Raw genomic sequence first — 13,278 nt, 5'->3', positions numbered from 1 at the left:
GTTGCCCTACGCATTTGTAGGCATGAGCCGAGTTATTTTGATTACCATTGTTAAGGAAATCGCTAATGGGACCAGTATTTATAAGGTTGTGATATTTGATCTGGAAAGTTTTTATATTCTTGGTATTAAAGGAAAGAAACGACAAACTATCCGCGAACCTACGTCACTGGGAAACTTATCCAAGTTAATAATTATACTTATCTTTTTTAAAAAATTTATCGTTTTCTGGGTAAATCGTCGATTCAACACTCACGGAGAAAAGTCTTGCGACCCCGCCATCGATATACAAAGTAATTGCATTTTTCTGTGTTAAAGTATACAGGAAAGGTGAGATAAGTATTACATTGCCTTAGTATAACAGCAGACACTGCGGGCATTTTATGTAATGTCTATAATGTTTATTGTCAATCTGTCTAAGGAAAGAGGCATCTGTTTTTGACGTGGGAAAGCATAAGGATGTTGATCTTGAAATGGAGTCCTGACCGCGTAACACATCACTTTATGTCAGATTACTTTAGCTGGAACGATAACTACTGAGTACAGTTAATTCAGATAATACACTTATGTAGGTTTGTTGGGAATGCTGGGCACGAACTCGTCTCCAGCCGAGACGTAACCAAAAATTGTGGTCCTGTTCAACTTAACTACCTGCTATACTACGTGTTGATATGGATTAACTACCTTGCAACTAGAGTAACTTTAATTTGTAGCCTATCAAGTGATTATGACTTCAATTATTCTGGGTGAAGCACAGTTTTTCCTTTGTGTGGAAAAATACACAGATAAATATTTCTAGAGATGCAGTTAATGTTTTGGCATCATTACATTATTATAGGATATAATAATCAACGTACTGCTCATCGTCCACGTGATTTTTTATAATCAAGAACAAAATATGCAATAATATGAGTTTCAGAGACCCTACTTTACTTTCTTGCATTGCATAATCTGGATAGAGTTTGCGTCCTAAATCAAGTATGAGATTACTATGTTTATCAAATGAAGAGGAAGATTCTGTTTCAAACATTTCCCATGTCTTCATCGTCGGTCTTATTTTTTTCTCTTCATGGAATCTAGTGGTGCAATTTAACTTGAAACGAATTGTCACCTGCAGCTATGTCGTGTCACGCACTGCAATGTGTGACTAGAAGCATTATTTTATTCTGTACGTCTGTGTGTGAAAATTACCAAGGCAATCGTAACAAAAATAGAATTTAAGTTTAAGTTTCAATGACTACAGACTGTGTCCCAACAGGTAATTGTCAGCAATTTGATGTCTACTGGAACAAAACTGGGAAGACACGATATAATATTACACATTTTAAGCCTAACATTCAATAGATAACTTATTATGTATAATTTTCTTTTTGTCATTGGGTATGTTATCATGACTATGCACGGGTTTCGAAAAAGTAGTGAAATATACTGGAGAAAGAGCTTTAGGATTTTCTGGCTTGTTTACATTAACATATCGCCTAATAAAGTCTGGAAAAAACTGGTAGTATGTGATGAGACAAAGATACCTAGTAATTTGTCCAACGTTTGTTTTTTTCTATGTTAATTGTACATTGTTTGCCTAAACACATGTGGTCGTGATTGTTCACAATTTATGTCCCTATTCTAATTTGATTTTGTCGCCATTTGATGACGATTTATCCAAGATCAATCAGGTGATAGAAAAGAGGTGTAAACCCGAGTCAACATTTAGTTGAAAAGCAAAAAGAAGAAGTGATTTTTGAGATTTAGAAATCGGCAATTTTATTGAAACTTGTACTCAAACGTATACGCTTTTACATGTATCAGAAATTGCTTATATGTATGAAAGGGTTTGCTTAAATAGTTACATATTTGATTTTATGCTATTAAATGGCTAAGCTGGGTGACACATTTTATTCTTATCTTCTAATTCATTTTGAAAACGTATATACATAAGGCGTATATAAAGTCTTAATTCAAAGCGACTACCACTATTCAAATATTAAGTGGAAAACCATGATCAGTTACCCAGCAGATTACATGGTGGTCACATTTTATTGACAAATATGAAGGAAATTAAATGACAGAACAAAATTATGGGTTCAGATAGTGTACACTGTTTTTTACCACCCAAGGATACAGCAAATTAGGATTTTCTGATTATCTCCATTTCTGGCGCTTTGTCTATCTAAAATTTACCAGCTGGTCGATTCACAGTTTACACAAGTCAATACTAGTAATTAGCTGTGAGATTACCATGCCAACATATATATTGTGGTGCACATGATCTATAATTTCCAAAATAGCAATGTCCCATTTCAAAATGTTTATGCAATAGTGTACACTTTTACAATAATCAAAGTTCGTATAAATTGTTAAACTAGCGGTCCTATGAAATGCATGTAGGGACTGTTTTCGTCTTCACTAAAAACGAAGTCCACGGCACCTTGAATGAATTCTTCTCTGCTTAACTTGCCATCCCCGTCGGTGTCGAGAACTTTGAAGACATCCGCCGAATGTTTTACAGGCACACCCCTCCCGTAAAAGAACGCCTTGTGTTCATCGCGAGTTATGAAACCGTCGTCGTTAGCATCCGCGAAGTCGCATTCACTGATGATGATTTTAATAAATAGCTCTGAGTATACAGAGCAGGCATCATATATAGAGGACACATATTCGTCTTCAGATATGCTGCAATCATCGTGTTTACCTTTAGAAACCACCTCCCACGCCAACAGCCGCATCTTCAGTACCTCTTTCGCTTTCTTTTCTGAAATTCATCAAACCGTTATTTTAATATTTGCACACATTTCTTACCACAAGCTTTTTTAGAATTAAAATGACTATTTTGAAATTGATTAGATAAATAAATTGATAATGAGGATAAATAAATATTTAATTGTAAACAGGATTAAAAACGATCGATAGTTTTATGACAAAGAAGGTATCATTATATTTTTTTTTCTTAATTTTAAGCCACAAATATATCTTTAACTTTTAATACCGTTTAGATTCAGGTAGCTTGAAAGGCGGTTTGCACTTAATTCAAAATCTTTTTTAGTGACATATCCATCTCCGTCTGTATCCATTGATTTGAACAAAGTGCGGATTTTTCTTCTCCAATGATCGGATCCTGTCGGAACCGGATAATCATGTGGCCCCTGAAAAAACGTTGGAAAACTGCTATTTTTTTCCAAAGATATAGTTTCAACTATATCTTTGAGACTCAAAATTGCCTGGCGTAATCTTCTTGTCAGATATTACTAACAAAGTTTTGAAGACTTAAGATTAGATTCAAACCACTTAGTAAATGTCAAAGAAGTTTTATAACATTCATCTGTTTTTATTGCCTTTAAATACTATAATATCGCAAAACACACTTCACAATCGGTTGAAAATACTGTATTCGTTATAGATTCCAGTTCCCCTTTAATTCGGCTGCACTGTACGTCATGTTCTGATAAGGAAATGTTTATTACAATAACATTTATTCTAATATGTGTATATTATTGCGCTCACTTTTTTCAAATTAATCCCCTTCATTGAAAAACTTCTGAAAAACACGCCATTTAAGATGCGTCTAGAAAAAAGACGTCCCGCCATTGTATCGTTCTGCTGGGAGTGTCGATAAAATACACGGGTGTCTTGTATGTTTTTCCTTTTAAACGAAACCCACAATGCAAGAAAATTTGCCCCTATGGATATCTTTGTTAGAATTTTGTTCCTTTCAAAGAGGTTCCCATTGGGTATTTTCGTTAATCTTGAAAGCCACTTTATTATTTTTGAAACGCTAAATATTATTTCAGTGAAGAACCCCATTCCCGTGACTCGTGAATACGGCCTTTAATTCTTCAACCTTAGTGAAACGAAACCATTACACAGGGTATTTGTTGATTCGCGATTTTGAGCTCATATTCCTTGTATCTTCAATAAGAAATGAATAATTTCCATTAACTGTGATAAGTAAGTTGATGATCCCATTTCCTATGAACTGTGCTCACTATATACACCCCCCCCCCCCCTTTGAGGCCCTCTTCCCACAATGGGGTTGTCACACACGTCTCTGGCGCGTCACGTGCTACAAAGCGTCTCCAGACATCTTCCTTTGTTTTGCTTGTCTTTGGTTTCAAGTTACCTAGGCAAAAGGGTGATAACTTTGCCCCCAAAACTGCGTGAAGGCAAATGTCGTCACGAGAGTGTCTCTTTACATACCAAATGGGCCGGTGTCTGGGAAAAAGTGGCGTTATTCTTTTCAGTTCTATATTAATTATGCTTATAATAATTATACTTCTTTTATAGCTTTTTATCGTGCAAGACATTGTGGATTTCATAACCAGTTTATAGCCAGTGAAAGGTCATTTCACCCCCAGGACTGGAATTATAGTGCTTTCTAGCTGACACACCTGAGGGTGTGCTACAGTAGAGCAGACAGAGACGCTGATGCAATGTGTTTTTAAATACATGTATCTCGTTTACGTTATAACCTTATAAAAATTTTGTTTTGATGGCTATGTTTCATATCGTTTTTATTATTTCCTCGCCGTTTAGACTAACTATGTTTTAATACACTCAGAAATTATCTCCTGGACCAAAGGGACACAAATTTCGAATTTTTTTCTCTCCCAAAAATTAAAAAATGGGTTAATTTATCCATACGCGCTCCACCCATTTTTAAATTAAAATGCATTTTATTCCTTGCAAAAAGACAGGACGAATATCGTTGATCATGATGTGGCTAAATTGACAGTGTTCATATTTTCTAAGAAAAAGAAGAACCTGAATAAAAGTGTGCAGAGAAAACATTGAGATCGAGTAGACGGTATAAACATACCACACCATTTACCCGTGTGTAGTAATGACAACTTTCAGTAGCGAGTTTTCCAAGGGTAAAAGGATAAGTGTAGGTATTTTTACGTTTAAGTCATATCATGTGCACTATAGTAATATTTTTATTATATTCTACTTATTCAATATTATGTTACATTGGATCGCTAATATAGGATAGAGCTAGATTATGCAAAAAAAAGAGAGAGCTACAATATCATATTCTAGTTCGAACTGGTAACTATAAAGCATCTGTTTTGATATTGGAGCAGTGTGGTAATCTCTAGGCTGTTATATTTAAATGTTCTCAATACGTTTTCAAATCTTCATCTTATCATCGGGACATCTATGGTACAGCGACGCAGTAATTCAGCTTAGAAGTGTCTAATGCACGTAAAACAGTTGTAACAGAGGATTGGTTCAAAACCTTTATTATAGTGTTAGTGTACCAAATGCCGAATCCACAGTGCTTATGTCACATATCTGTTTGTCCTTTGATGCACTGTAGTCTTCAAGATTTTTAAAAGGGCAGGTTCCTTTTTCAAAAGAAGAATCTTGTAATTTGGACTTCCATATAGTACAGAGTTGCAGTAGTTCAGTCTTGGGATGACCCATGCATGTATTGATATAGCAGCAGGTAAATGTTCCAAATAGTTTCCTATATAGTGCCAATATTCCGAATTTTGAAGAGAAAGGACTCGGTAATGTCCGAGATATTGTCTATTTCTTGTGTGCAATTAAAATATAGTCCTTAGTGATTTACATTACATCGGGATATTTTTTTTAAGTTGAATTTCTGTGCAGGGCCCTTATTAGGAGGCTGTGTAATAATTGCAAATTCCTCACAAAAATGGCTCAGTAAAATGATCGGTTCTCAATTCAATACGTTAAACGAGAGGTCCCATGAAAGAAACATGAGGACTGCTTTCATCTTCACTGTAAATAAAGTCCACATAACCTTGGGCGAACTCCTCCTTGCTTAACTTGCCATCCCCGTCGGTGTCGAGAACTTTGAAGACATCCGCCGAGTGTTTTACGGGTATGCCCCTCCCGTAAAAGAACGCCTTGTGCTCTTGTTGGGAAATAAAACCATCGCTGTTAACGTCCACGGAATCAAAGTCGCAGCAAACGATGTCTAAACCCATCCCCATAGATTTGTGGTTGCCGTTGAGTATATTGGACATATATTCGTCTTCAGATATCTTGATGTCACCCGAAGCGTCCGTAGTACTAGAAACCAATTCCCACATTAACAACTGTTTATTCCTCAACTCCATTGCCCGGGTTTCTAAAATATAAATTTTGTAAATCAGACAAGGTAAGCCATAACATGATATTTTTGAAAACATCATTTCAACGTGCGTTTCAAAATAAATGTAGACTTTAAAGAGAAATACTTTATGGCCAGAGTTTTTATGTATCGGAACACAAAGAGTCCGCTTTCAAAAACTATCAAAAGGACGTTTTCTTACTTACCGTTTAGGTTCATGTAACTTGCAACGCGGTCTGCACATAACACATAATCTTCTCGGGAGATATATCCGTCTCCATCTGTATCCCTCGCTTTGAATAGTGTGCGGAGTTTTCTTCTCCAATGTTCCGACCCCGTCACAATCGGATAGTCGTGTGGGGGCTGGAATATACAAAATATAAAAAAATAAGTTCATATATAACGTTTTATCATGGTCACTTCAATATTTAATGAATGCGATATCGTTATATACTAGTAGCCTTCTACTCACCCTTTCCAAGTTAATTGCCTTCTTTGAAAGGCCTCGAAATAGCACTCCATTTAAGATACGCGCGCGTAAAAAGAACCCTGCCATGGATGTAGCCGCTACCTGCTGTATTTTTCAAGTAAATACACGACCACATTTATTGTTCTTCTTTTATGTGAAGCCCTGTGGTGCAAATGTGTCCAGGTAAAATACATGACCCGGAACCTGAATAGCTCCCCTCTTCTTATGTAACAACTACAACACAAAAGAGCACACTATGTGACATGACCTATGGAATGTGGGTGACAAACCAGTTGTTAAACAAAACAACTGAAACCAAAAAAACGTATATCTGGTGAAAAGGTTGTTTGGGAATATCTCATTTCTTGACTGTGATTTTTTATGCAGCTGAGCCAGCACATGTCTAAGTAAGAAAAAAATTCAGTCCGTCAGAAAAAGAAAACATACGACGTCCGATAGGTTAGTTTTGTTGCCCGTCATGGCCAATTTACCAAGATAATTTTACAGTGTCATATAGCTGCATTGGTTTACAGACTTAATTATATGTCCTGTCCATATTCTTTATTTTGCTAAGCGAGTCGTTTTCTTCTCCAGTAAACCGCATCGAGGCGTCAGAAGTTGCGGAGACCCCCCCCCCCCCAACATATACAGATACACCCACTCTCACACACACACACACACACACACACACACACACACACACACACGCACTCGTGCACACATGCACACAGACACATCCATACATATATCGTTATTGTTTAAATACAATCTGATTGGTTATAGCATTTTGAATTTGTGTGACAAAAATACGGCATTACGGCAGACCAGATCATTGGCTCGTTGCCTGAGAGCAAGTACTTTGGTGAATACACAGCTTAAATTTAATCAATTACCCAAAGTTATCAAGGAACGTAAGGTGACTTATTAAATACTTCCTTATACATTCGACTATCATCTCAATCTGATACATGTAGCTATCAACTACATCGGTATATTTCAGTTACAATCATGCGATATCGATACATACATTGTAGCATCATAATGTACAGATACTCTCCTTTTTCAAACTAAGCACCTTCTTTGAAAAACTTCGCAATAGCACACCATTGAAAATGCGTCTAGAAATAAGAAATCCCGCCATTGCTGATCTTGTTTTCAGCTGTGTGTGTAGGCAAAATGCACGAGCGTCCTGTACCCTTTTCCTTCAAACAAAATATCACGGTGCTATTAACTCTGTCCCATGGATTTCCTTGTTCTAATGTTCTTTACTTCAAATGGAACTGGCTTGTCCCACACTCCTCTGCCGCGCAACGTGCTATAAATCGTGACCAGATATCTTTATTTTGTTGTTCTATGTTGTCAAGTTATCAAGGTTAAAGGACAATTGCTTTGGCCGAAAAGCTGTGTAATATAATATCTCTACAGACAAAGGTCACAAGGGTGCGACCCTTTACAACAATGTGGTGTCTGGGAGGAGGTGGCATTATACCCTTAAACTCTCATGAGTTTGCAACTGTGGGTTGTTGTGTTAAGTCGGATAAGTGTACGTATTTTTACATAAAACCATGTAATGTGCACTAGAATTTTATAGATTTAAAAAATAATAATAATAATATTTTGATTATGAATTTATTTCCCTTGGATATGTATAGATGGCGACCCCTTAATCATAATGGTATAAACAGGTACTATCAAAAACTGTTAACAACATTAAGTTCTAGATCCGCATGAAGAAAGTTTCGATGTTCAAGATTATAACTGCAACCTTCTAGTGACCTGCTGCCGAATACTTGCGACTGGCAAAAAACTTGTTAGCGACCAGTCGACAAATTACTGTCAGTCGACCGTGCAGTTGCAAGTGGTATGCTACTGGTTATAGCAACCTACTGACAACCAAGAAGAGACCGATAGGCAACCTTTAGGATACCTATATTTTTCATCTTTAGTAGCACTGGTTTTCGGTGCACAAAATATTTTGTCATGGAGTTGTAAGCCCAGACCACAGAACCAACGACAACCTGTGTAGTATAATCGAGTATAATAGAACCCCATGACTGTTGTCTGTGGTATGTTTTTAATGCATCAGGGATGTAATTAGACAAAGTGTCGCATAAGATACATGTCGCTGTAGCGTGATAGAAACTGTTATCTAAGGAAGCAATGCTTCTGATGGTATCAACTGACACGCTTATGCTGCGTGCCAGCTGAACACCTTATACAATTACAGGCAGTACGTGTCAGGAATTATTGATGGTGTAACTGCTACCCGCTGGTTGGCTCAAGTGATCCCCCCTCGGAGGCAAAGGGACCGTTCCCAGTCCCTATCGTACTAACTGTGGATCGATCTATCTCCGAGGAAATTTTCGCCAAATTGCAATCAACATAAGTGGCTTAGGTGTCTGTCACGCCTACTGAAGCTGCTAGGGGGTAATTAATTGTTATTTAGCAGCTTCAGTAAACCTGCCAGACATCTGAGCCGCTTGAGCTGAAAGCAATTTAGCGAGAATCCCCTCGGACATGGACCGATCCCGCTAGATCGATCTAGGTATGGGAATTGGGTCAAAGTATGGCGCATAATGAAATCTTGCTAAACACATGGTGTGTAAAGCTTCAACCAACAGGAGGTAAATTAGTTTATTACTAGTTGATTACAATGAAACCATGCCACGCCTTAGAACAAGTAGTTTTTAATAATTTGAACAACATGCCAAAATTAGAACTGTATAAATACTCAATACCCTTGGACTCGAGTTAGGAAAATAGTATCCCAGCAAAATACTATCTGGGGACAGACTTTACTATATTGTTACTACACTGTATGTATCATGTAAAGTAATTGTTAACAATACAGAGACGATTATTTGTGGCAACTGTATTTGTCTGCTTATTGTTATTTTAGCAAATGTGTGTGTGTTTACCTTCTGATGCAACGCCTGTAACAGTAAGCAAAGGTGAAAGCTGTATTTTTATCATTTCTTCCTGGATTTACAAAAAATATTGCTTATATTCATAGCGTTAAAATTATTGTAATTTTTGCTTTGATGTTATAGAATCGAAACATGATACGGTAAGGCTTTTTGTGTGGTGATATAAATTATGAAAGGCACTGAAATAGTGAACTCCCATGGGAGATAGATAGGAAACGCTTTGATGTAGAGAGTCTAGGCACCACTTCCATTAAAAACAATGTTGAAATATAGGAGAGTGATGGATCCTTGAAAGCTGTAAGGTAGAGGTGATGACGTCATCCTTCATTCCATGCTTTAATGTGTGTGTGTGTAACAGAATTATTAACAGAATAATTCATTTTATCAAAAACTTTGCAGAAACCGACATTTTCGAACTGTTGTATACCAGACAACCGCGTTAAGCTTAAAATATATGTACAACTATTAAGACATCGTTTAGATAACATAAACCACGGAATTGATCACAATTGGTCGGAACACTTGACTTGATGTGTCCACTTCCGATAGTTATTACAGGCTAGGGTTAGGTACACGAATGTCCCGTATGTAAACACCGGGTTGCAATCACTCCACGAACCATGGGGGAGTGACTTAGAAATGAGAAAACCTTTTTAAAATGTAAAACCTTGTATGGTCTTACTGACACCTGCAATGGTCACCTGGTGGCACGCTGCGTCTTCTGCTAGAGTCATCAACAATTCCACACACTCACAAACCTCTGAGAGGCCGATAAAAAGTAACGGAGCTCAAGAGAAACGGTTTGCGAGACAATCGAGCATGTTTGGAAACTACATTGCATCCCGCGGGTGATTTCTGAGTCCGTTGGCAAGAAAAGGGCAAATGTTATTCTCCAAGGGGTTGCATGACGATGTAAATATAACTTATATCTCAAATCTCCCTTGGTGCCCCGCCAATGCTGGATTGCGAGCATTAAAACAGATTCATGTTTTTCTTTTATAAATGTGAAGAAAATAAACATTCCGTGCTATGAGAGGGTTAAGACGTGCATATTCTGGGGCATTATTGATTTGAACTGTGGTTCATTTATTTTATTTTGCCGTACACAAACAAGCATGGCACGCTACGTTTGCTATCACACCAGATTAACCCGCACCGCAACAGTCGATATATTTAGAGGAAACCCTATTGATTACTCATGAAAAGCAACCCTGACCCCGTGTTTAGTCATGTGGATGAATTAGGACAATTTCTGGCTTAATTGGACTCAGTCATTGAGAATAAAAATACTATGGACAGCTATTGGACACCCACATCACATATACTCAGGTTATGTTGACCGTTTGTACTAGCCTTACAGAAACGAACTGAATGAAATGTGGATAGTTTTGATGGAATGCGCGACAGAAAAAACTAGCACTTCATAAAAGACAAGAATTATTTTTCATAAAAAATCCAAGAGGGCGCGTACCTGCAAGACTTACAGTATTGAAATTGTTCTGAAATGCAACCAAACTTGTTAAACGTACGCATAAACAGTGTTACTAACCTTAGGGAATGCTGTTTCATAATAAACTAGAAAAGCACTCCGAGAGCGCAGACCTCCGCCAAGGCAGCGATTTTTTATTATTATTGATTATTGATTGATTATTGATCCTGATCACCACCAAAAACTAATCATCTCTTCCTTGGCCCACTTCTGACAGTTCCTGAAAATTTCATCAAAATCAGTTTATAACTTTTGGAGTTATGTTGATGATAAACAAACAGACAGGGGTGAAAACATAATCTCCTTGGCGGAGGTAACAAATGAGGCTATTCATTGTAAATGATTATTGCTTCAAAATTTCCACTTGAGACAGACATCGATGATTCCGTAACTAGGACAGTTAATGGAATAATGTCTACTTGTTTACGTAACACGTATCAAATGAATAAGTGCATAAATGCATCTACGTCTATATATATATATATATATATATATATATATATATATATATATATATATATATATATATACACTTTATAAGATAAATATATGAAAAGAATATATGCATTTACATATGTGGCTGTATATACACTGTTATCAGGTAAAGCATAACGATGGTTTTGTACAGAAACACCTACACCCGTATGCTCGCTTTGTGGTCATCACCCATGTTTTTGTTTTATTGATTTCTTTCTTTTGAAGCATTTTGTTGCTGTCATTCACCACGTGACCAGGAGGGTTATATCTGTGATTTCAAAATTTTGAGTGTTTCGATTTATCCCTATTCATTTGATAGCCGAGTTTTAGCTTTGACTATATGACCCGGAAATACTGAGCTTCATTACAGTAAAAAAGCATGGATGTCGTTCCGAACTTATGCTTCAGTGAATATAGAAAACCAATGCTTTATATACAGTTATGATGTACAGTTATCAATTTTTGCATATGTTATGAGTCGTTTGTGATGACACAATGTAAAACGAGTGGTGTAAACCATCCTTATAAGTATACATTACTGTTATGAATTTCCTGAACTTAATAATTAATTGTTTTTAATGTGTTGTCTTCGTTTTGATGCATCGTATATCCAGCTCGATATCGCGGAGCATTCAGGCGCATGTCTTTTGGAAAACACATTGTCACTCTAGTATACGGTTTACTGTTTGATTGTTCGTTTCACCAATAGAAACGTGAATGTTGTTCTTGTTCTCATACCCAGTGGTACTCTTGGTTGAAAAACAATACCATTGCCCCCAAGATCTATTTTGTTCGGTCTCCGCAACGCATATTTAGTCTATATAAGGAATTTAAAACCCAAGCCTATGTAAGGCGTGGATATCTTCCAAATGGAATGAAAAGACACTTTAATGTGATTACCGCTGTTATGATTTCTTACCCGTGGTAGAGGCATGCGGGTGGCCTGACTTAACCTTGTCACCAAGTTATCACGCTTCATTTTTCAAATCATCATGTCGGTCAATATACTACATGTAAAGTGAGAACAAGGGAAAAAGGCATATAAAGCGTTGTGAAAGTGAGATGTTGAAGATGGCCCCTTTTATCCAATCAATGTCATGGTTAATAGAACTTATTGGTTTAAGATATAGTTTTTTCTGACAGCTTAAAAGGACTGTAAAATCTGTCTATCTGTACCTGTATAATACTATTATTTCCCCTACCAATCACTATCCCTTCCTTCTCCCAATTAGTTTTACAGTAAAACAATAACCATATGGGCATGATAGGATTTCCTAGAAAAAGATCCTGCATATAATCTATGGATTCATTAGTATCAGACTTCTGCATTACAATTGAAAAATAACTAAGAACAGAAGTCAATTCGAAAACCCCAATTTCCGTGCGAAAAAATACGAAAATTATCGAAGAGGCTCAGGCAATTCTAAAGATTACCGGGCACTGGCAACGATTCTGGTTGGACGTTGTACCTGTTGTGACGTCACTGGTGGCACGCTTATGGTAACAAGTGTACTGGCTTTATAATCACCGTCTTCTTGCCTTAATAACAGAAAGACTTGCCATGTAAAATCGATCCCCTGCCCCTCGGGGAAAATAGAAAAGGGATATCTCTGTACGTCAGGAAGGTTTTACATGCAATTAAGTGATTAGTGACTTGATATTATCAACACATGCGTTATGTTTCCAGTAAAAAGAGGAAAATCAATTCAATAACGGACTAAAAAGTTTGGATTTCTTTCAGAAACAGCGTTAGTTTTTCGTTCATAGGTTTTACTGAGATGTGCAAATCTAGCCGAAGAGGCATCGAGATCAGTAAATGAAGAAGTATGTTTTAATAACTTTTTAT

The 13,278-nt window shown here is 36.9% G+C and overlaps 3 protein-coding genes across 7 annotated transcripts in view; 1 reads left to right on the top strand and 2 right to left on the bottom strand.

The window, feature by feature from the left end:
• The window catches only part of LOC106171600 (uncharacterized), a 64,230-nt gene that overhangs the window by 36,059 nt on the left and 14,893 nt on the right, over positions 1 to 13,278 (top strand). The gene's annotated exons all lie outside the window — the stretch shown is intronic.
• On the bottom strand, positions 1,743 to 3,588 carry LOC106171606 (sarcoplasmic calcium-binding protein). The gene is made up of 3 exons (XM_013552037.2): positions 3,496 to 3,588; positions 2,981 to 3,137; positions 1,743 to 2,746 (listed from the first exon to the last, which is right to left on the bottom strand). The coding sequence occupies exons 1-3, from the start codon at positions 3,577 to 3,579 to the stop codon at positions 2,352 to 2,354; spliced, it is 636 nt and encodes a 211-aa protein (XP_013407491.2). The 5' UTR covers positions 3,580 to 3,588; the 3' UTR covers positions 1,743 to 2,351.
• LOC106171605 (luciferin-binding protein) lies at positions 5,216 to 7,843 on the bottom strand. Of its 3 annotated transcripts, XM_013552036.2 has the most exons (4): positions 7,615 to 7,829; positions 6,543 to 6,773; positions 6,277 to 6,433; positions 5,216 to 6,088 (listed from the first exon to the last, which is right to left on the bottom strand). In XM_013552036.2, exons 2-4 carry the CDS (start codon positions 6,624 to 6,626, stop codon positions 5,688 to 5,690), a joined length of 642 nt encoding a protein of 213 aa, XP_013407490.2. In that variant the 5' UTR covers positions 6,627 to 6,773; positions 7,615 to 7,829; the 3' UTR covers positions 5,216 to 5,687. The 3 variants fall into 3 exon arrangements, with proteins under 3 accessions (XP_013407490.2, XP_086852572.1, XP_086852573.1); XM_086996446.1 differs by lacking the exon at positions 6,543 to 6,773 and having other exon boundaries at positions 7,615 to 7,843; XM_086996447.1 differs by lacking the exon at positions 6,543 to 6,773 and having other exon boundaries at positions 7,644 to 7,830.

Source organism: Lingula anatina, chromosome 9 (genome assembly GCF_051362555.1).
Source record: "Lingula anatina isolate TDL-2025a chromosome 9, LinAna3.0, whole genome shotgun sequence".
NCBI classification, from domain to species: Eukaryota; Metazoa; Brachiopoda; class Lingulata; order Lingulida; family Lingulidae; genus Lingula; species Lingula anatina.
This window is presented reverse-complemented; position numbering and strand designations above follow the sequence as displayed.